Source organism: Protopterus annectens, chromosome 15.part0, assembly GCF_019279795.1.
Source record: "Protopterus annectens isolate FY-2018-M chromosome 15.part0, PAN1.0, whole genome shotgun sequence".
Taxonomy (NCBI): Eukaryota; Metazoa; Chordata; order Ceratodontiformes; family Protopteridae; genus Protopterus; species Protopterus annectens.
This window is the reverse complement of record NC_056749.1, coordinates 99,763,009-99,787,858: the sequence shown is the minus strand read 5'-3', so window position 1 is coordinate 99,787,858 and position 24,850 is coordinate 99,763,009. Positions and strand designations below refer to the sequence as shown.

The 24,850-nt window shown below is 38.0% G+C and overlaps 1 protein-coding gene across 1 annotated transcript in view; it reads right to left on the bottom strand.

Moving 5' to 3' along the window:
- The window catches only part of LOC122789798 (zinc finger protein 585A-like), a 336,946-nt gene that overhangs the window by 286,110 nt on the left and 25,986 nt on the right, over positions 1-24,850 (bottom strand). Inside the window, exon 3 of the mRNA XM_044057240.1 lies at positions 22,072-22,191. Within this exon, the coding sequence (XP_043913175.1) occupies positions 22,072-22,191 (120 nt within the window). The remainder of the gene's footprint in view (positions 1-22,071; positions 22,192-24,850) is intronic.

Genomic DNA, 24,850 nt, shown 5'->3' with positions numbered 1-24,850 from the left:
CACACACACACACACACACACACACACACACACACACACACACACACACACACGTAATTCCCAGGAAGGCTGACTGAATTCTTAAAGTTTTCATTAAGACGTGGTAGTTCTGCCACTATTCTTGGATTTGGACAGAGGCTCCCACTTATCTACTACTACTCTTATTAATTAATCCAAATATGAAATGAAATGCAGAAATATTTTTGCTGGTAGCACACCAAAATAGTCTAGCTATGTGGCTAAAAATGTCCAGATATTTGTAACTATCCATGGATTCAATCACTGTTCCCATAAGGTAGTAGTTCTTATTCACTTTGATATGTACAAAGAAAATACCATTGATTTTATTCCTATTTAGAATGAAAATCATTGCAGCCCATGTATTTAAACTGTTAAATTATGACTGGAGAGTTTTATGATTTTTGAACCTTGCTACTATCTGTCAGAGCTACAGGTCATCATCACAGGGACAGAAAATATAAATCAAACATATATAACTCAAAAAGATATTGACCCAGGATTGATCCTTGAAGAACTAATGGCATTCAGCCCATTAAATTTATGTTTACATCTATCTCCACCAAACAAATTCTGCTTACATGTTGTGTTTAAGGACCAATTGCATCAGTTTACTTATCAAAAATGTATGACAATCTTCATCAAAGGCAACACTAAAATCTACATACAAGATATCTACTTGCCTGTCCTCAAGGCCCTTATCAGGTTATTATAAAACTACCGATTAGCTGTTATCACAGATCTACACTTGTCAAATGCATACTGATGTGTATTGCGGCATTCATTTGCCTTTAAGTCATCAATAGTTTAGTTAACATTAATCTTTCTATGATTTTTCTTGAATGTTATAGCAAATTAATTTATATTTGTCTTATTTTTCTAAATATATTTCACTATTGCCATTTTCCAGCCCTGTAGTACTTCCAGTTTCTCTCACCATTTCTCAGATATCATTTGAAGGGGTGCAATAAGCAATTTTCTCAACATTTGTAAACAAAGTGGTCTTTACTGGTCACCTATTTCTTCCCTGATACCTTTGAGCAGCTCTTCTTCATCTAATTGCAGTGACTGATAACTTTGTTCCTTTCATTGTATTACTCCTGCTGCATACCCAGATACCTGAAAGAATACCCAGATACCTGAGAGAAGTGTTCCACAAACAGGTCTATTTCCCTCCTTTCAGTCATACACTACTTTCAAAAGTTATAGCTTCCACAAGTAATGTGCTCTTCTGCCTCTATCTGATATAGTTATTAAAAGCTTTCCTATTATTTTTCACATTATCTAATAGCATCATCTCCTACTTATGATGCTCTGTATTAACCTTTATTTTTAGTGCTGTTCTAAATTAATAACCTCTTTTTAAAAATTTTTTTGTTATTAAATTTCAATTTCTTAAATATTTTTTCTTTTATAAACAGCATAGGAGAAATTTAAATTTAAGTAAGACCACTATCAGTCTTTTGTTTTACACTTAAACAAAACAATAAGTCTTAAATCATTTACCCTTAATCTTAAACCATAAAACATTGCTTTTAAAACTTCTATCAACTCATTTCCATCTTTAAAGACACTGCCATAACTTGAGCATTAATGTTGTCTTTTACTAATACCATAACATCAACTCCCGTTGCATGATGCGTCTTCCTGTTATGATAGAAAGATTATTATATTGTTTACATTTTCAAGTTGCAATCATTTTCTTTTATCCACATTTCTATTATACCAGCTTCATAATACTTTGAAAATTAGAAAGCAAAAGTTAAATTTTCATAGGCTCATAGGTTCATAGGTAGGTACTAGGCTATCGGCCAAAAGGCCTATATAAGCCTAGCCAAAAGGTACACTGGCTTTCGCAACCCAAAAAAATTATTTTCCTGTGCCACTGTTGAGCAGAGCCACAGAAGTGATCCCTGGGATGAATTTCCTATCTCCCATCCAATCATCAAGATTTTTCTTGAAGAGTGCTAATAAGGAGCTTTGTTTGATATAGATAGGTAGTTTGTTCCAGAGTATGGGAAGTCTCTGGGACAGAAATCTATCCCTCCAGCATGTTCTGTTTACTGTGGCGACAAGGTTTAGGTCCCTAGAGCATGTAGCTCCGAGGGATTGGGATTTCTTTAAGTGGAGCATGTCCAAAAGCTTTGGGTTTGACACAGCTTTGTATGTTAGGCAGAGATTGCCTCTGAGTAGGCGATATGTGACGGAGTAAAGCTGCAGTTTTTTGAGACGGTCTGCGTATGGCATCTGTTTGAGGCTGGTAATCCTCTTTGTGAGGTATTGCTGCGGCCTTTCCAGTTGTTGTAGATGTCTTGTGAGGTACATACCAAAAGGGGCGTTGTACTCTAAAATGGGTCTAATAAGTGATGAGTAGAGAGGAACAATGACCTATTTTTTTCAGGATGAGAAACCTTTTGTGATGAGATGTGCCACATAAAAGGATTTCCTAACTACTATGACGATGTGATTATCAAAGGAGAGACTACTGACCACCTGTGTCCCAAGGTCTCTTATCACACTTTTGGTGTTAAGTAGACTACAGCCTATGTGGTAGTTCATTTGTACAGAGTTTTGACCAAAAGGGATGACGATGCACTTTTTGGCATTGAGCTTGAGGCCATGGCTTTCACACCAGGCATCTGTCTCAGCAAAGCCCTTTTGTAGGATGTCCACATCTTGGAGTTTTGATTATGGCTCCTAGTTTGCAGTCATCTGCGAACTTCATTAGCCAAAGACCTTCTGTGTTAGCCTGTACTTCAGAGAAGTTGATACCAAACAGGAGAGGACCCAGGACTGAACCCTGTGGTGCTCCACTTGTCACTGGTCTGAAGTCAGATTTGGAGTCTGCTACTTTCACAGTGTGGGTTCTGTCAGTGAGCCAGTTGGCAGCCCATCTTGTGACATAGGGATTTATACCTAGTTTAGTGAATTCATCTATAATTCCAGAGTGGAGGATGGTGTCGAAAGCCTTGGCGAGATCTAGATAGGCTGTGTGAACCACCTTGCCCTCATCTACGGCTTTGCTGACCACTTCAAAGAAGTCTATCAGGTTTAGGAGACATGATCTGCCTTTTACAAACCCGAACTGGGTGGGGTCCAGAGTTTGGAGATTACCAATGTCATTGTTTATAAGTTCCATGATGATACGTTCCACAGCCTTGCAGACCAGGCTCATCAGGCTAATGGGCGGTAGTTTCCGGGATCCGTGGTGGCTCCCCTTTGTGGAATGAGATAACCATCGCTGTGCTCCATTCAGTGGGCACATAGCCTGAGGTGAGGCTATGATTGAACATGGTGCTTAGGTGTTGTGCCAGTTCATTCTGTAGTTCATACAGAATGCAGCCTGGGATGTTGTCAGGTCCCATGGATGCTGTGTTCTTGGCTTTGGAGAGTGTGTTTTTTACCTGTGCAGCCATGATTACAGGAACTTTGCATTCTTCCAGTATAGAGATGGGCCCTTTAGCAGATGAGAGGGGGGTAAAGTTAGCACTGAACCTATCTGCCAGGATGTTGACATCAGTTGTTCTGTATATTTATTGCCATTGTGCTGTAACTCAGAGCAGATCAGAGTGTTGCCATTGAGATTCTTGACATAGCTATAGAATGCTTTGTGGTTGTCTTTAGAGTTAGTGGCAATTTTGTTTTCGTAACTAGCTTTGGAGGACTTTATGAGGGATCTCAGATTCTTACTGAGGCTGACCAGGGATTTCCAATCATGGGATTTTACTCTTTTTTGCAACAGTTTCTTTCTTCTGTTGTAGAGTTTGTTTATGGTAGGGGACCACCAGATTGGCTTCCTTTTTTGGAGGATAGCATCTTGGTTCTGTTAGGGATCGCATGATCGATGCACTCGTGTAAGTGCTTATAAAGTGCATTTGTGTAGGACTCAGCAGTCATACCTCTACTGAATGTCAGCATGGGTGTCGTGAAGTTTGCCACTTCTGAATTAAGAAGCGTGAAGCAGGCTTTGGAGAAATTTTTTATGGTGGTTTCCCTAATGGGGGGAAGGGGTGGGATGTGGATGTCTAGGATGATTAGCTTGTGGTCAGATCTGACCAACGAGGAATTGACCTCTGGTGTGGAGCATCGGTTGCCCATGTTGGTAATGACCAGGTTTAGGATATTGCTGTCCCTGGTGGGGGTGTGAATAAGTTGATCCAAGGCATTGGAATTTATGAGTTCCAGAAAACATTAAGCACACGAGTTGGTACATGAGTAGTTTTCTCAGGTAATGGTGGGGTAGTTGAAATTGCCCATTATTCGGGTGTTAGGTTGTACCCTAATATTTTCCAGTGTATCAAGAAATGAGGAGTGGGAATCCTGGGGCATGGTGGGAGCTTTGTAGCAAGCTACAATTTGGATTGTGGTCTCGCCCAGAGTTAGTTGCACTTGGATAATCTCAGATGCATTATGCTGAGCAACTAGCCTGGAGGTTATCCTTAATGAGTATGGACAGACCTCCGCCTTTAGTGTTTCGGTCCAGGTTAGGTGGCCGAAAGGTGTGGTATGAATTACAGCCTAGTAATGCAGGGGTATTCTCTGGAGCCTTGAACCAGGTCTCTGTCACTGCACAGATGTCGATGTTCTCTATTTTAAGGAGTGCCTCGATTGAGTGCATTTTGAGATTTAGACTTCTAGAATAGAGTAGCAATACCCTCAGATTTTGCTTGCTTGTACCTGTTACGGTGGTGAATTTCTCATTTGAACCTTGCCTAAAAAAGGCACTATAGGGTTGGCTAGAGCCTTAGCCAGTATTCGGAATCCCAGGGGCGACAGGTGCAGGCCATCTCTGGCAAAGCATCATGGTTTGTCGATCATGTCATCCCAGGCAGACAGATACTGGATCCCCTTAGAATGACACCAAAAGCTTAGCCAATTGTTGAAGTCAATCATTTTGTCCTTGTACTGTGGTATCATTCTGGGTGATGGCAGGATGCTACTCAGGGCTAGGGTCATACCTGCCTGGGCTACAAGATTGGACAGCTCCTCCATGTCCCTTTTGATGTAGTCCAGGGAGGTACTTCTCAGGTTATTCACACCAACATGGACAATGACAGAGTCATATTTGTACTTGTTGTGGAGTGACCTGAGTGCATGCATTATGTGGTGGATCCTGGCACCCGACAGGCAGCTGACAGTAACTTTCTCCTTGTTTAGCCTGGTGAGTGGAACATTAGTGTGCCTGTCTATAGAGTCACCTATGACTAGAGTGTTGGGTACGTTGTTATGCCTTATGGGCTGTGGTTGAGTGGCACACTGAGTTTGTGGGCTATGTGTCATTTGGGTTGTGTTGGGGGTGGAGGTTGCTTGTGTTTCTGCTTTGGAGGTCGCTGTTGCTTGGGCAGGTTTTTACTGAGAGCCTCTGTGAATGTAGGAGCATGTTTTGTGTTTCTATGTGTGTGTTTTGGTGGTGTAGGTTTTGAGGGACCTGTGAGTGTGGTGTGGTGCAAGTGTTTACCTTCTCCTCTTGATTGTCTAGTCCAGTCTTGGGTGAAGAGAGTTTTGCTTCCAGTTTGGCGATATAAGTGCATCTCTCACAGGTCGTAATGTTGGGTGGTAGGAGGAGAGGGTTGTCTGTGTATACGAGGCAATTGCTGCATTGCCACAAGATGCCCAGATTCATCAGGGAGATGCCCTTTAGACATGCCTGGATAGGTGCTTATTTCTTAAGTACTAAAAACTGTTTTCCTGTAGACAAGTGAGGAAAGTTGAGTGCTGTAGTAATTTGTAACTTGTTTAGTGCTTACAATGAGTTCTGAACAAGTGCTGAGCTCAAAGAAACAAATGAGTGCTGAAACTAAAGAACTGGCTAGTTCTAAGAAACAAAATTAAGCTAGAAGGCTTTCCACCAACACAGAAAGGCTTGGGGGCTCAGAAGCCTACAAACAGTCCTGGACACAGCAAATCTGTATCTGGACAAGACTATCCACAGGAAAGGCAGAAAACAAACTTAGAATTTTTTTTTAAGTGGAAAGAGAGAAAGAAGGAGCAGAAACTAAGTGGACTGGCCTTCTCATATGTTCTTCCTGTATTAGGTAGAATGAGGTAATAACACTAGAATGGGAGGAGTGTCCCAGATCAAATTTACAATAGGGGTGGGCAAGTGCAAAGACACCAACTATAAGAACAGAATACAAATAGGAAGGGAGGGTGGGAAACAAACTGCAGAAATGTTTCTCACAGCAGAAAAGCAGCAGTGAGCCTTTAAATTAAAGTTTTTTTGTGTGTGCTTAGTACCTGGCGAAAGCACTTAGTTCATTTGGTTTGTGTCTCAATAAAGTAAGAGCAATTGACCACAGTGGTCCGTTTATTGTTATTTTTTTATTTTTGTTTGTATGGTCCCTGGTAGACTGGCAGTTTCTTTTTTAAAGTTTTTGTGTGTTTTGGTGGTGTAGGTTTTGAGGGACTATGTGATGAGTGTGGTGTGATACAAGTGTTTACCTTCTCCTCTTGACTGTCTAGTCCAGGAGCCTCTAGAGAAAACTTTTAACTGCAAACAAGTTATATGACACATTCCTTGGCAGGAGATCAGAACAACCCAAACAGATGCTTAATAAAAGTGGACAATTTCCAGTTAATACCTCACACACAGTGAAACAAGCTAAAAAAGTATGCAGTAGACAAAGTGCTATAAATAACTCGAAAAAATAAGCAAAAAAACAGAATACTTAATGTTATATATTATAAATCCGAGTTTGCTTAGTGCCCTTCCTTCGATTAGCTCAGTGTGAAATGGCAGAAACACTCACAAACTCACTTTCCTAAATCTGTGCTTGATTAATCATGTTCTCCGGTGAAAAAGTGACTAATGCAGATCAACCATATCAAGAATTCTTTAGCCAAAATTAATGTTCCTGCCTTTTATATATTTAACTTATTTCCTGCTTTAAAAAATATGATAATCCCTGTCCAGGACCATATGCTCTATACAGGCCCAAACTATTAAAGATGTTTGAAGATATGCTCTTGTCATTTCAGTTCCTCTGTCACTGGATTTGAGCATAAGTTTTTTTGTAAAACACATGAAAGCCTGGGTTGAGTGTACTCCTGTGTATCATTCCTTTAGTCCTGGAATCCTATAGTTACTTATTAGAAACTATTTTGTCACAAGTCATAATAATAACCCACAGGTACCAAACTACCCTGGAATGTATGAAACCTCAAGTGTTTTTACAGTGCCTTAATACCATTAACTCTGGCACCTGAGAAGACAAGTCTGTGAATATTACCTTTTCTACAGAAGTAGGTATCTGTGCCTCTAATTTATGAATAATCAATAATTTAAATATCTTGCCTGAATAAAAACAAAAAAACCCTTAACCACTTCAAACCAAAACAACCAGACCACAAATAACTGAAATGCATCAAAAGAACTCAAAAAAGAACTAAACTTCAAAATAATTTTCAAATTCCAGTCCAGTTCCCATCATGAAAAACAATCAAATTAAAAAATCAAAAAAAAAAATGAAAATTTTCAACAATGAATTTTGGAAAAATAATGATAACAAATAAAAATAAAATATAATATATATAAATATATATATAATATATATAATATGAACACATATACACATATATACACATACATATAAATAAAAAATATATATGTAAAATAATCAAATTGTGTATATGAAATGTGAATCCATAGTATAATAAATGAGACACAAATAACAAATGTGTCATACATGACACAACACATACATGCATAAACACATACACACACACACACACACACACACACACACACACACACACACACACACACACACACACACACACCAGCAAACACACAATACACACACACACACACACACACACACACACACACACACACACACACACAACACACACACACACACACACACACACACACACACACACACACACACACACACACACACACACACACACAACACACAACACACACACACACACACACACACACACACACAACACACACACACACACACACACACACACACCACACACACACACACACACACACACACACACACACACACACCCATAGAACCAAGCAGTCACTATGAAAAATATAAAAACACAAAAAAAATATATAAATATAAAAAAAATATATGACAAATATAAAATAATGATGATATATACACACAAGTACACACACCAAAATGTATATAATATAATATATATAAAATGTAATATATGTATAAAACAAAAAAATATGTATATATATATATATATATATATATATGAAGAATGTAAATCATATCATGTCTCTGAAGGGAATCAGAGTGATATGAACATGTATGTGTACACACATGTACACCTCACACAAAACACACATGAATCACATGCATATGGTCTCAAACACCTATCTGTATTTCAAAAAACATTTTAAATTAATATGTTGAGGCTAGGCAACCTATCAGCCCCCAACAAAAGTTGCCACCATGTATCCTTGCATTCTAAGACATTGTTTAAATCTCCTCCAAATTCACTGGTGTTGATTTTTTCCAAAACTGAAAATTGAAATTTCTTAAAATCTCTACATGTTAAAGAATGTTTGGCCAAAGAATTAAACTGATCTTTGTTTTTTATAGCCAAATTGTGCTCGTAGATTCTTCTTTTTAGAAGCCTTTTAGTTTTTCCTATGTAATAATGTTCACATGAAACACAATTGGCGATGTAAACAACATAATCGGAATTACAATTGTAATAACTCTTAGACCAAATGGTGTAATTAAGAGATTTTATGAATACACTAGTACTGTTACTAATAAATCTACACTGCCTACAGTTATTGCATGCATAAGTACCCTCTTAATACTGGCTGCTCTTGTCATGTCCTGATACCTATAATGATCTATCTCCAGCATAGATTTTAAATTTTTAACTCTTTTGTAAGTGAAAGTGGGTTTCATCCCTAAAGTACCAACCAAATCTTTATTTCCTAATATCATTTTCCAATTGTTAACGATGATATCCCTGATGAACCACATTTCGTCAACAATCGGTAAAGGGAACGCTAGGTGGTAACTAATGGTATTCTCTAAAACTTTGGAACCAGAACTTAAACCTATCTGACTAGAAAGAAGAATCGGTTTAGAAACCCCCTTCCTTAAAGAAATGACCTCTTTCTCTATTTTTTGAATCCAGTCTAATGCGTAACCTCTATACAAGAAAAGTGACCTTAAAAATCCTACTTCACTTTGAAATACATCATCATCAGTGGTGAGCCTACTCAAACGAATTATTTGGCCCTTCACTACTCCTTTTTTCATATGTGTAGGATGTAAACTGTCCTTGTGTAAATACTGGTTTCATAAAACCTCTTTCCTATATATTTGACTTTTCAATGTGTTATTAACTGTATCTATACTAAGGAGGACATCAAGAAAGGGAATGTTATCCCCAAAACCACTCAATTTGAAGACCAAGAAGTCAGTACTGTGATTCAAATCTGTCACCAAGTTAGAAAATTCTTCAAAAGTGCCATTCCACAAAAAAAGTAAATCATCTATAAATCTAAAATATGCAAGTGCCCTATTGAAAAGATGATGTTTAACCAAAAATTTAAGTTCCCAATTTGCCATAACCAAATTGGCAAAAGCTGGTGCCACCCTCGCTCCCTTGGGATTAGACTGGATTCAAAAAATAGAGAAAGAGGTAATTTCTTTAAGGAAGGGGGTTGCTAAACCGATTCTTCTTTCTAGTCAGATAGGTTCAAGTTCTGGTTCCAAAGTTTTAGAGAATACCAGTAGTTACCACCTAGCGTTCCCTTTAATGATTGTTGACGAAATGTGGTTCATCAGGGACATCATCGTTAACAATTGGAAAATGATATTAGGAAATAAAGATTTGGTTGGTACTTTAGGGATGAAACCCACTTTCACTTACAAAAGAGTTAAAAATTTAAAATCTATGCTGGAGATAGATCATTATAGGTATCAGGACATGAAAAGAGCAGCCAGTATTAAGAGGGGTACTTATGCATGCAATAACTGTAGGCAGTGTAGATTTATTAGTAACAGTACTAGTGTATTCATAAAATCTCTTAATTACACCATTTGGTCTAAGAGTTATTACAATTGTAATTCCGATTATGTTGTTTACATCGCCAATTGTGTTTCATGTGAACATTATTACACAGGAAAAACTAAAAGAAGAATCTACGAGCACAATTTGGCTATAAAAATAAAGATCAGTCTAATTCTTTGGCCAAACATTCTTTAACATGTAAAGATTTTAAGAAATTTCAATTTTCAGTTTTGGAAAAAATCAACCAGTGAATTTTGAGGAGATTTAAACAATGTCTCAGAATGCAAGGAGACATTGTGGCAACTTTTGTTGGGGGCTGATAGGTTGCCTAGCCTCAATGATTAGATTAATTTAAAATGTTTTTTGAAATATAGATAGGTGTTTGAGACCATATGCATGTGATTCATGTGTGTTTTGTGTGGGTACATGTGTGTACACATACATGTTCATATCACTCTGATTCCCTTCAGAGACATGATATGATTTACATTCTTCATATATATACATATTTTTTTGTTTTATACATATATTACATTTTATATATATTATATTATATACATTTTGGTGTGTGTACTTGTGTGTATATATCATCATTATTTTTATATTGTCATATATTTTTTTATTATTTTTTATATATTTTTTTGTATGTGTATTTTATATTTTCATATATTCTTTTTGTGTGTGTGTGTGTGTGTGTGTGTGTGTGTGTGTGTGTGTGTGTGTGTGTGTGTGTGTGTGTGTGTGTGGTGTGTGTGTGTGTGTGTGTCTAAATGTGGTGTGTGTGTCTATATGTGTGTATGTGTGTGTGTGTGTGTGTGTGTGTGTGTGTGTGTGTGTGTGTGTGTGTGTGTGTGTGTATGCATGATTGTTGTGTGTGTCTACGGAGAGACGCTTTTTACACACATTTCATATGCTCAAGTTGATTATTATGCTATTCACACAGCATGAATTGACACTGCATCTTTATGATTGTATTTTTGCATTTATACATATGTATGTGTGTGTATATATGTGTATATACATTCATTTGTATATATACATATATTTTTTTATTTGTTATCATTATGACAATACTTCAGTTTTGTAGAAAATCACATTTGTTATTTTTTTCAGTTTGATGGTCATGATGTAATTTCCTGTTTAGTAAGTTATTTAAGGAACTGGAAATCATTTGAAAATGTTTCTGAGGAAGTTCCCGTATTAAACAGTGGATGAAAGTGCTAAATTGTTGGCTTCTGGTTTACTTGTTTTTTTTGCCAGCAGGTCTGCAGTTCATTTTTTCGTTTTGTTTGATTGTCAGCATCTTGCCTGAATTCTGTCATCTTACTATCTAAAATATTCTCTTCATTTTATCTGCTGTTGCAGATAAGCTGATTCCCTGTTTCATACTACTTTACCTTCAACCAATTCGTCTTCCTTTTTCTACCAATTAATTTAGTATCTTGCCCTTTTCAGATTTTTTTTTTATTATTGTGACATTTTCAACATTACTCTTTGCTTCTCTGACATTTTACATTTTTTACCTTTACTTAAAATTGTAGCAGTAGAATTTGTTGACTTATGATTCTCTAGGCTATCAGCTTTTTGATTTGAGTAGTAGTGTAGTTGTTCAAAATGGATATTACATCTTCTTATTTCCACATATATTTGTTTCTGATAATTCTTCATAACCTACATTCTCACTAACCTCTGTCACTTTATCACCACCCATTTCTGTTTCCTGAGCTAATGTTCTTCCTTCTGATACTTGAATAATTATGCATTCAACCCTGCTTCACATCTTTCCCTTAAGAGATACCTTAAAGAAGCTTCTTCCAGCAACAAGCAGTTTTAAATGCTGTTTTCCTTTCCTCAGAAGTCACACTCTTACTTGCTTTTTTCTCTTATTTTTCATACTACATACTTCCACGTTACTTCTACTAATATGTTAAGTGCTTTTAATATATTTTGTGAGTTTATAGATTTATAGTTTTTTACTAAATTTATTGCAAAGGAGACCATCTAGACAACCTATTTGTTATTCCTGTAAACAGGGGCAACAATGGGCAGCATCATCTCCCCTACCCACTCAGTTAACTTCTCAAGTTACTCAATCTATAGAGGGTCCTCCAAAGAGACAGCTTATTTGTTATTCCAGTAAACAAGCAGGTCATACTAAAAATGATTGTAAATATTATCGCAGATGGCATCAAGAACAAGAGGCAAAGGATAAGTTTATTACCATAAAAAATTTTAATAAGCCACAAATACCATGACAGCAACATGTAATACAGCCAGAGGCACAAACACAGCAGTACATTTCACAATATATGACAGAGGATAGGATAGGAGACTGCAGCAGCAACCCCTACATACCACAAGCACTCAACAGCCAGTATTCTGAGTAGAGCAAAGAGATGGTGTGACACGTAGTGTCAATGTACAAGGTTATATTGTTAGTACACAGGGTATAACTGTACCTCCTGACTTTGTTCCTGACAGTTCAGTAAATCCTGCTTATCAGCAGCAAATACCCTTGCAGCATGAACTTTATCGATCTTCTTATGTTGACTATGAAGAGGCTGAGGAAACCTTTGCAGTCCAATACTACCGAAGATTCAGGTGGGAATTAAATCTACAATTTTGGTGTGACCCCCCCCCCCCCATCCAAGTTTCTTTCTTGACTAACTTCAAGAAAGGGACAGATGGACAACCACTTATTAACATTTGGGTAGAGGGGAACCTGTGGGAAGATGTTCTTCTTGATACAGGAGTGGCCGTCTCAGTGACAGGTAGGCATTTGTCTCCTGACTTATCTAAACATACATGTATTTCAGGTTTGAATGGTTTTGGATGTCTAGCCATAGGTAGTAAACCTGTACAAATACAATTCTCCTGTCAAGGGGAACCAGTGAAAGGGGTATTTTCAATGCATAATTCTTGCACTTCCACAATTTTGGGAATGGATATAATGTCCAAAATGGGAATTGTCATCATTATCTTCTTTCGGCTGTTCCCATTAGGGGTCACCACAGCAGATCATCTGTTTACATTTCTTCCTGTCCTCTGCATCGTGCTCTGTCACACCAACCACCTGAATGTCCTCTATCACCACATCCATAAACCTTATCTTAGGCCTTCCTCTTTTCCTGTTACCTGGTAGCTTCAGCCTTAGCATCTTTTTCCCAATATACTCAGCATCCCTCCTCAGCACATGTTTAAACCAACATAATCTTGCCTCTCTGGCTTTGTCTCCAAACCTTCCAACTTGGGCTGACCCTCTAATATACTTATTCCTGATCCTGTCCACTCTCATCACACCCAGTGCAAATCTTAACATCTTCATCTCTGCCACATCCAGCTCAAACTCCTGGCTTTTTGTCAATGCCACTGTCTCCAACCCATATAACATAGCTGGTCTCACTACCCTCTTGTAGACCTTCCCTTTCACTCTTACTGGTACTTGTCTGACACAAATCATTCCTGACACTCTTCTCCACCCACTCCATACTGCCTGTACTCTCTTCTTCACCTCTCTTCCACACTCACCATTACTCTGAACTGTTGATCCCAAGTATTTAAGCTCATCCACCTTCACCACCTCTACTCCTTGCATCCTCACCATTCCTCTATCATCCCTCTCATTCACACACATATATTCTGTCTTATTCCTGCTGACCTTCATTCCTCTTCTCTCTAGAGCATATCTCCACCTCTCCAGGGTCTCCTACACCTGTTCCCTACTCTCACTACAGATCACAATGTCATCTGCAAACATCACAGTCCATGGGGAGTCCTGTCTGATCTCGTCTGTCAACCTGTCCATCGCCATTGCAAATAAGAAAGGGCTCAGAGCTGATCCTTGATGTAACCTCACCTCCACTTTAAACGCATCCGTCACTCCCACTGCAGACCTCACCTCTGTCACACTACCCTCGTACATATCCTGTGCCACTCTTACATACTTCTCTGACACTCCCGACTTCCTCATACAATACCACAACTCCTCTGTAGGCACCCTGTCATATGCTTTCTCTAAGTCTAAAAAAACACAATACAACTCCTTCTGACCTTCTCTGTACTTCTCCATCAACACTTTCAGAGCAATCACATCTGTAGTGCTCTTTCCCGGCATGAAACCATACTGCTGATCACTAATCATATTCTTAACCTACCTTCCACTACTCTTTCCCATAACTTCATGCTGTGACTGATCAATTTAATCCCTCTGTAGTTACTACAGCTCTGCACATCACCCTTATTCTTAAAAATCGGTACCAAACCACTTTTTCTCTATTCCTCAGGCATCCTCTCACTTTCTAAGATTTCATTAAACAATCTGGTTAGAAACTCCACTGCCATTTCACCTAAACACCTCCATGCTTCCTCAGGTATGTCATCTGGACCAACAGCCTTTCCATTCTTCATCCTCTTCATAGCTATCCTTACTTCCTCCTTACTAATCCATTGTACTTCATGATTCACTATCCCCACATCATCCAACCTTCTCTCCCTCTCATTCTCTTCATTCATCAACCCCTCAAAGTACTCTTTCCATCTGCTCAACACACTATCCTCGCTTGTGAGTATGTTTCCCTCATTATCCTTTATCACCTTTACCTGCTGCACATCTTTCCTATCTCAGTCAATCTGTCTAGCCAATTGGTACAGGTCCTTTTCTCCCTCCTTAGTGTCCAACCTTTTATACAACTCTTCATATGCCTTATCCTTAGCCTTCGCCACCTCTCTCTTTGCCATGTACCTCATCTCCTTATACTCCTCTCTACTTTCTTCATCTCTCTGACAATCCCACGTCTTCTTTGCCACCCTCTTTCTCTGTATACTCTCCTGTACTTCCTCATTCCACCACCATGTCTACTTGTTGTCCTTCCTCTGTCCAGATGTCATACCAAGCACCTTTCTAGCCATCTCCCTTACTAGCTCTGCTGTAGTTACCCAGCTATTTGGTAACTCTTCACTGCCACCCAGTGCCTGTCTTAACTCTTCCCTGAACTCCACCTCACAATTACCCTTTTTCAATTTCCACCATTTGATCCTTGGTGCTGCCCTTACACTCCTCCTCCTCTTCTTGATCACCAACGTCATCCTACAAACCACCATCCTATGCTGCCTAACTACACTTTCCCTGGTTACCACTTTACAGTCTCCAATCTCCTTCAAATTGGCCCTCCTACATAAGATATAATCTACCTGTGTGCATCTTCCTCCACTCTTGTATATCACCCTATGCTCCTCCCTCTTGTTAAAATACGTATTCATCACAGCCCTGTCCATCCTTTTCGCAAAATCCACTACCATCTGACCTTCTGCATTCCTTTGCTTAACACCATACCTGCCCATCATTTCCTCATCCCCTCTGTTCCCTTCACCAACATCCCCATTGAAATCTGCTCCAGTCACCAGTCTCTCACCCTTGGGTACAGTCATCACCACTTCATCCAACTCACTCCAAAATTTTTCTTTTTCATCCATTACACAACCAACTTGTAGAGCATATGCACTAACAACATTCATCATTACACCATCAATTTCCAACTTCATAAACATCACTCTATCCGACACTCTTTTCACTTCCAAAACACTCTTAGCATACTGTTCCTTCAGGATAACCCCTGCACCATTTCTCTTCCCATCCACACCATGATAAAACAATTTGAACCCATCTCCGATACACCTAGCCTTGCTCCCATTCCATCTGGTCTCTTGCACATACAATATACCAACCTTCCTTCTGTCCATCATATCGGCTAGCTTTCTCCCTATACCAGTCATACTGCCAACATTCAAAGTTCCGACCCTCACTACCACAGTCCTAGCCTTTCTCCTCTCTTCCTGCCTTTGGTCATGCCCTCCCCCTCTTCTCCACCTTCTAATGGTTTTATATGGCAAGGACAAGGTCCCATGTTATGTATGATTGAGGCAATACATGTATCAAACAGTTCTGAAAAGGGCCGCGCTGTCAGCCCTACTGAAAATGAAATATGGTTAAAGTTAAAACAACAGTTCCCTACGTTGTAGTCTCAAGGGTCCACAGACTGCAGGAAGCTACAGGAAGCAGTTTCTGTAGGAAGTGACAGAGATTTTATTCAACCATTTCAAAAGCAGTATCTAATCCCAAAGGTAGCAGAGACAGACATGCAAAACTGCATACAATGATGGCTTGATGTGGGAATAATTCAAAACGGAAATAGCCCTACAAATTCACCCATATGGCCAGTTAAAAAGAAAGATGGCACTTACCGATTGGTTATTGATTTATGAAAAGTGAATCAATTCACGACTCCCCGGGCTCATCTAATTCCAGGGGTCCCAGAACTAGCAGCAAGAATAAAACTACAAAGTCAATGGTTTATGGTCATAGACTTAGCTAGTGGTTTCTTTGCAGTACCACTGCAGGAAAAAGATTGGCAAAGGTTTGTCTTTACATTTCAAAATGAACAGTATGTCATGATGCAGTTACCACAGGGATTCCAAAACAGTCCAGTTATATTTCACCAGACAGTTGGACAGATACTACAAGGTCTAGAATGTGAAGCAGAACAGCATATAGCTAAAGCGACACAGGTCCTTCAAACACTGCAGGAGGCAGGGTTTAAGGTTAAAAGTGAAAAGCTACAATTCATGTCACCTGAGGTAAAATTTCTAAGTACTATTTTATGTCTTTCCGGGCGCACTCCTTGTTCGGAGAGGGTGCAGGGAATCTTGCAAATGGATAAACTGGTTACCATTCTGGATTTTCACAAATTTATGGGCATCATGAATTATAATCGGGAATGTATAGAGGATTATGCCAGTATGGCAGCTCCTCAGTATGATATGCTTTCTAGCCAGAAAGAATTACCCTTTCTGGAGTGGGGATCAAAGGAAAATACAGCTTTTTGTGATTTGAAGGCGGTATTGGCCAAGGCTACAGAACTAGTAGCCCCAAGTCTAACACATCCCTGTGTTACAGGCAGCGGCTGCACCTAACACACTGTCTGCTGTTCTTTTACAGCAGTGGCCTCAGGGCTCTGATTCTCAAATGGAAAGGACTTTACGCCCATTACATTTTGCAGTAGAAAAATGACATGTTGAGAGAGGGTACCACCCATGCATTCAGCAACTTTTGGCCATTTATTGGGTTTAAAACAAACTGAATACCTTAACAGCTTTTTCTAAAGACATTATAGTACAGACACTGCATTATACCATACAGGCTTTGGTAAATGAGACTCAGCTAAATAAGCTGAATGATGACGTCAGTCAAGCAGTGTTTGCAAAATGGTGGGCATTATTTAGTGTCAAGCAAGGCAGGAAATAAGTATGACTTATCTAACTTCATGGGATATGAAGGAAAACAACACAGATGCATCAGGCACATTTCAAATCCAGAAAAGCCCATTCTGTCTCCTGATTTTCAGGAAGACAGGCCATCCGTCTTTGCTGACGGTGCTTGATTTTGGGACAATGAACAATATTGAACTGAATTTGCAGCAGTACCAGAAAACCCTTCTATGGGACAGCTGACTGATTCAGTTACTGGGACATATGTCTGCTCAGTGAGCTGAACTGAAAGCAGTTCTTTATGTGTTACAGCATTTTCCACCTGTCAATATTTTTTCAGACAGTGCATACTTAGTTAATTCTCTGTGGCTGCATATGTCTACGTTGGCAAGGAGAGGGTTTGTTGATAACATGGGTAAACCACTCAAACATGCTTCTGTGTTACAGACTATTTGGAATTTGGTTTGTAGTCAGTCCCTTGTGGGTTGCTACAGTATCTTAAAGGTAAAAGTTCATCGAAAAGCTACAAATGAAATTTTTCAGTTAAATAACTATGCTGATCAGATGGCAAAAAAAGCAGAAAAGGAAGGAATGCAGTTATATCCTACAGAGCACCTTTCTGGTGTACCAGATAAAACCACTGCAATACATACCATGCAGACATTTTCAGTTCAGAGCTTGCAACATGGTTTGCTCCATATCCAAACTAAGTTTGGACTACATGATGAATTAGAAAAATGTACTCTTGTGGGAGAAAGTCCAGGGCAATATTATGCAAAATGTTTTGAAGACGGCTCTAGTCTTCCTTACATACCATACGAACAGGCATGACAGTTAGTGACATTTAATCATCAGGTATTGGGACATTTGGGTACACAACAATTATGGCCCAGTGTAAAAACCAAGTATTGGCAACCAAAGTTAAAGAAAATGTGCGATTTAGTGCATGCTGAATGCTTAGTATGTTTGCAGGGTAATGCTCAATTAAAAAAAAGACAGTTACTAAGGATAACTCCAGAGGATGGGCCTTGGTATGCCATCCAAATTGACTTTGCAGGTCCATTACCACCAGCAAAAGGTGAGTACAGGTATCTTCTAGTGGTAATTGATGTCTTTTCAAAGTGGGTAGAAGCAATTCCTACAAAAACAATGATGGCTAAGGCTATGGCGGAAGCCCTAAGGAAAACCATTTTTTTTCATTGGGGATGGCCATGAGTTATCGAATCTGATAACGGGCCACAATTTGTCAGTAAACTGATGAGAGCTTTGTGTGATTTACTTGGTATCCAGCAACGATTTCATGTTCCTTTCCATCCTCAGTCTAATGGGATAGTTGAAAGAACGAACAGGACTCTTAAGGAATGCCTTAAGAAAGACTGCTTGGAAAAAGGTGCAAATTAGGTAAAGCATTTGCCTGGAATCTTGCTGGGTGTCAGAGCAACTCCACACAGTAAAACAGGAATTTCACCTTTTGAGGTCATGACAGGTAGGAAAATGTCTGTACAGTTACCATTCAATCCTACTGTTAGTACAAACAGACCATTATTAGAAATTGCACAACATCAATAATGGCTGAAAAATATTTCTGAATTGTGTCAGAGTTTGTCAGAAATGCAAGCATTCGAATTATGATCAAAGGATCCTGTTATGCGAGAAGAAAACCTTCCCTCTGGGACAAAAGTATTAATTAAAATGTTCCAGACGGACGGTCCGTGGGATAGTAAATTGGCAAGTACCTTTTGAAGTATTTGCTCAGGTAGGACCTCTAGCATATAAAGTTAAAGGAAAAAAAAAGAGCAAAATGATTCTTGTCCAAAGGGACCACTTGAAAGTCATTAAGTGGCTTCATGTTTTGTGTTTTTTGACTCACGGCAAATGTCAAGTCTGAAACAGTTGAGAAAGCATCTATCAAAACAACTTTTCAGATTAGTACCACTTACGTGGAAAGGTTATATCATTCATAATGAAGATTCTGTTTGTTACTGTACTGATTTTCCTCAATGGAGCCCTTGCAGTAAGGTGCCAAACAGCAGGAATGCAAGTTTGGAAAATAAACAATGACAACAATACTATAAACCTAGTTTGGAGTAGATGTCAACAAAAAGTAAATCGTTTTCGCGGGTAAAGACAGCAGAACAATTTTACTTGTCCATATAATGCGAGTTGTACTTTCGGGCACATAAAAATTCACAATAATGTTACCTTTTGGTCTACGGTTTGTGGTCATTATTTCATTCATCCAAACAGTCCTAAGGTAACCTTTGAATTTGTTTCCAAAGTTTCTACTAAATGTTGTCAAGTTCCTCTGTTTTATTTTGGAAAAAGCAATAATTCAAAGGGCTATCCACCATCAGTACAATGGCTAGTCATCACCTATGTGAAGAAGTGTGGTAATCATACTATACAGGGAGTTAGTATTCCTCCCAATAATACAGGGATACAACTAAATTTTGCTACTGCAGTTTCTGTAATATGTACTAATGCCACAGTCATTACAGGCCATATACATTGAGCATATGTTCTATCGATATTAACAGGTAAACCTACCTCTGTTCATACAGAACATTTGGTTAAAATCCCTTTTACCTGTACAGAGGTAGGCAGACAACACCAAAAAGTTGTAGTGCATTTTAATATCACGTTTCCAGACACAGGCAGGTGCCGATATAAGAGGGCATGGTATGGTACTCTGTTAGGTGGCTTAGGCAAAGGAATGGGTGCTATTAATGACATTGAAATTCTAACTAATCGATTAAAAAAAGTGGGGGAAGATATCTCTCAGATTTGGAATCCAAATATATGGAGGACCCACCTGTACAATATAAATTATCAGCAGCAATCTTTAGGCAATTATAATGCTATGCAGCTGCATCAGTTAAAATTTGACAGTAACACAACAATTTTTGTGAATTGGACAAAAGTGTACTATGCAGTCTTTGTATGTGGAAATTCAGAAAAATAGAGTACAAACTGAACTTATGTTATGGAATGAAAATGTTTGGCAACAACTGTTTGCCAAATGGATACCTAATACCAATTGGATTAGGTTATTCACTGAAGTAACATATTGTACTTCAAAATATTGCACAGAAAAGTTTATGCATTACAATGTTACTGACGCAACTATTATGTGTCAGTTTACTGTGTTACCTATGACATTCCTCATACCAGGAGGATGTGAGTATTGGTTGCCACAATTTAAAGGAAATTATATAGATATGAGGAAAAACACATAAAACTGAGTATTGTACCCAGACTCAAAATGGGCTGATTTGTGGACAGCATTCTCCTATCTATGAACCATGCTTACTGCAGCATTCCGTTAATTTGTGTAAATGGACTATTATGCCTTCTTCTTTTCAAATGTTTATAGAAGTGGCTCCTCAGTATATATGTCTGGTTACAGATCAAGATATAGGTCATATCTTAAAGTTACCTTTTGTAGGAAGTTTATTACATGTTAATTTCCTTAAAGGGAATAATAAAAGTTGTGTTCACGGAACCTATAGAAGTAAATGTTACCAAGAATTGATATTATGACTTAATACAGTTTCCCAATATAACTGTATCTTTGAATAATTTAAAAAACATAATGAACAATACTAAAATTCTCAGAGAATATCTGAAAAAAGAAATAAAAGTATTCTGTATTATGAGGCATTAAGCATCATTGCAAAAAATAAACTACTTAGATTGGTTGAAAAGACCAAAAAAGACACTGCCCACAATTGGTGGGATATATTTGCTGGTTGGTCAAATTCAGGAAAAAAACTGTTAAATTGGTTAATACATCTTGTACTAGTAGTGTTAGGCATTATGGTCATACTAACCATCTGGAATTGCTACATAAGTTGCCATTTGCAAAAAATATATAGCATTCAACAGATCATGATGGTTAACCTAAATAAAATGGAAAAGGTTTCAATGTGTACAACTGAAGAAAAAGTTGAAAATGAACAGTTATTTTCTGCCTTTTAAATAAAGAGAGGGAACTGCGAGAGAAAGTAACAGGTTGAAATGAATTTCTGTATATTTTTTATTTAAATGTGAAATAATGTTCTACATTTTAGCTAATTGTAGAGTGCACTCAGTTTGAACTCAGTTACCTGACTTGGAAAAATATAGAGCTTGACATTCATTGTTAAATGGAAGCAGAAGCAATATATGTTAACTATGCAGCTTTGTGACATTTATTATCTACCAGCAGGTCATGATGAACTCTCGTATGCAGCTGTGTCTCGTCAAATAGGATGTGCAAGATAAACCAAGGCCAAAGGAGTTGTTCTTTAGAAAGGAACACTTGATATATGGGACAAGGACTGATAACAAACCAGCCTCAAAGAAAATACATGTTATTCTGACAATTCACTAAACTGCTGATGCAGGCAGAAAAGACACTATAAAGATTGGGACATCTTCCTTTGTATAAGGTCTTTTGATTCTTCTATGCTGTAGCTGCAGTTACATCTGATGTTTAAAACTTTCATTGTTATGCTAGGTGTAAACCTCGTGTGCAGTAAACAAATGTCGTAACAGCAGAACTGTCTCAGTGTTTTCATTAAGTAAAGGTACAGACTACCGAAAAAGTGTAGTTTAGCAGTGTTAAGAGTGAATGTAATTGACAGCAAATGAAAGTCAACATGCAGGTTCCCTTTTTTAATTAAACTGATACTGACTCATTAATTCTCATGTTTTAATGTTTTTTGTAAGTGCATGACATTATCACAGATATGAAATACAAAGCCAAATAAATCAATTAGGTAAAAATATACTTACTGCTGACATTGACTTCAGCAGGCTTGACTTGAAGCTTTTTCACTTCCTCATTAACATTAAATGGAAGTTCACCAGGTTTTTCAATTAGCAGCAACAGCTGTTCTAGTGGGATGTTATATCCTGCTTAATAAAAACATACATTTTGTAATTAAAAATCTGGTCTATCTAACTGCATTAATTATGAATCTGCCCTATCTAACTGAATGGATTATGTCTTACTGTTTGTCTGTTGAGACTGAAAGGAGAATTAACAGGCAAAATAAGAGGTCAGTAATTCAGAAACTGACTCTCATAACTCTCAGAGGTAAGGACTTATTTACCAAGATTCTGTTGTCAATAAAACAGGTCTGCATGCGTATTGCTAAAATAAGAACAAACAAACATGAACAGTATACAAATACATGATTTATTTATTTACTGACATTTGGTGACTGAGAAAGTCCACCTGGGTCAGGAACCCATTTTCAGCAGCAGCTCAGGGAGAAACGCTCCATCAAAAACAATTACAGACAGTAAAGATTATACAACTGTAACTAAATATTATATACCTTTCTAAAGCAGATACAGACATATAGATTTGCAGATTTAACTAAACATACAAACTTTTCTAGGCCTAATACAAATTATCATACAAATGAATTAGAATTTATGGTAGTTTATAGCTGACTCAGATAGCAGATCATTGAGAGTAGTAGACATTATTAGTAAAACAGATAGATTGCCAAATATAGCAGTTAGGCTTTGTGATTATAAAGGATAAACTTGGTAAAAGTGAGAGATGGAAGAGAAAGAATTGCGTAGGTTAGTGATAGAAGTAAACGAAAATGGAATATATGAGGGTGATAGGGATGTTAATGTGAGAATCTAATCTATGATGTATAGGAAAAAATTATTGTGTGAGATAAGGTGCGGAGGTTAAAGTGATGTATATTCAACAAGCTATAGGAGACAGTTTGGTGAGAGTTTACACAAGAAAAAGGAGGTAATTGTGAAATAAGACAGGAGGATGAATTGGCAATTGTCCAAGAAGCTGGAAAGGAAGGATTAGAAGAAATAAAGTCTAAATTAGATGCCAAGGTAGTATGCTGGAAAGGTAGTGATGCAGGGAAATAGCAGGGAGGGAAAGTGGAAGTCAAGGGGGATAGATTAAGAATGATAGTCTTAGTTAAGAGCATGGGCAAATGTGAGTGTTGAGATGATGATTTTTAGTGTAAGTTTGTGATTATAAAAGGAGTCTAAGGCAGTGATACTTGGAGGTAAGGCATTCCATAGTTTTGCAATTGCATAGGAGGGAATCTATGGCAGTGATACTTGGAGGTAAGGCATTCCATAGTTTTGCAATGGCATAGCAGGGAATCTATGGCAGTGATACTTGGAGGTAAGGCATTCCATAGTTTTGCAATGGCATAGCAGGGAATCTATGGCAGTGATACTTGGAGGTAAAGCATTCCATAGTTTTGCAATGGCATAAGAGTAGGCCTGTGTCCAGCTCTTTTATTAGGTTTGTATACATTTACTAGCTGTTTGTTTGTGCAACAGAGACTTCAGGATGGATTGTAAGGCTGTAAGATAGGGTTAAGGGAGGGCAGCTGTCAAGTTTGTACATAATGTTATGAGCAAGAGATAGCTGTACAAAATTAAGGTAACGGGGGAATTCTAGCAAATTTAGTTTGTTAGGGGCACAGTAATGGTGAGTGCGGTTTGATTCACCAGTTGCAAATTTAGCAACTTTATGATAACATGATTGGAGCTTGTTGTTTAGGGACGCTATGTAGGTTGGTAAGAATGGGGGCCCCATATAGAAGGGAAGGGAATAGGAAGGTATTGGCTAATGTGTTTTGCTGGGATTATCCATGAAATGATTGTGTCTGTAAAGTTTATCGAGTTTGAAGTGTGTTTTTTTGATTGTATTATATGTTGTTCGAAGGTGAGTTTGTCATCTATTGTGATACCCAATAGCTTTGCCTGAGTTACAATTTTAATTTGAGTTTTATTCTATGAATATATTTTCAAATTGTAACTGAGTGGTTTTGGTGTGAACAATAGTAGTTTGTTTTTTTGTTTTTTTGATTGTGTAGTAGTTGTGCAGCATTTAGCCAGGTTTCAATGGAGGTAAAGGCGTCTTATGTAACTTTTAAGAGATGTTGAGGGTTATTGGAGGAGGAGATAATGGTGGAGTTGTCAGAGTACTGGATGAGTGTACTTTGGAGGGAAGAAGTATGAAGGTCGTTAATGAATATACTGAAAAGAGGAAGTATGAAGTTCGTTAATGAATATACTGAAAAGAGGAAGTATGAAGGTCGTTAATGAATATACTGAAAAGAGGAAGTATGAAGGTCGTTAATGAATATACTGAAAAGAGGAAGTATGAAGGTCGTTAATGAATATACTGAAAAGAGGAAGTATGAAGGTTGTTAATGAATATACTGAAAAGAGGAAGTATGAAGGTCGTTAATGAATATACCGAAAAGACAGAGATCAAGAATAGATCCTTGACGGACTCCTGTACTATTAACCTGGTACTTGCCATCTAACACACTGATAAATAAACTGAGTACAAGTTATTTACATAAAAATATCTCACACTGATCACTATGCTTTCAAGTTACAAGATTTTTTTCTGTTGTGAAAAATACCATGCAGGGCGGCTGATAAAAGATAAGTTGTCATGAGGGATGCTTTCAAGTCTGAAACTGAGCAGCTCTGAGGACTGAACCAGTGTCTTCTAAAATAGCCGATGTATCTGTGTACTAAAATTGTGTTTTTTGTCCCTCAGTGC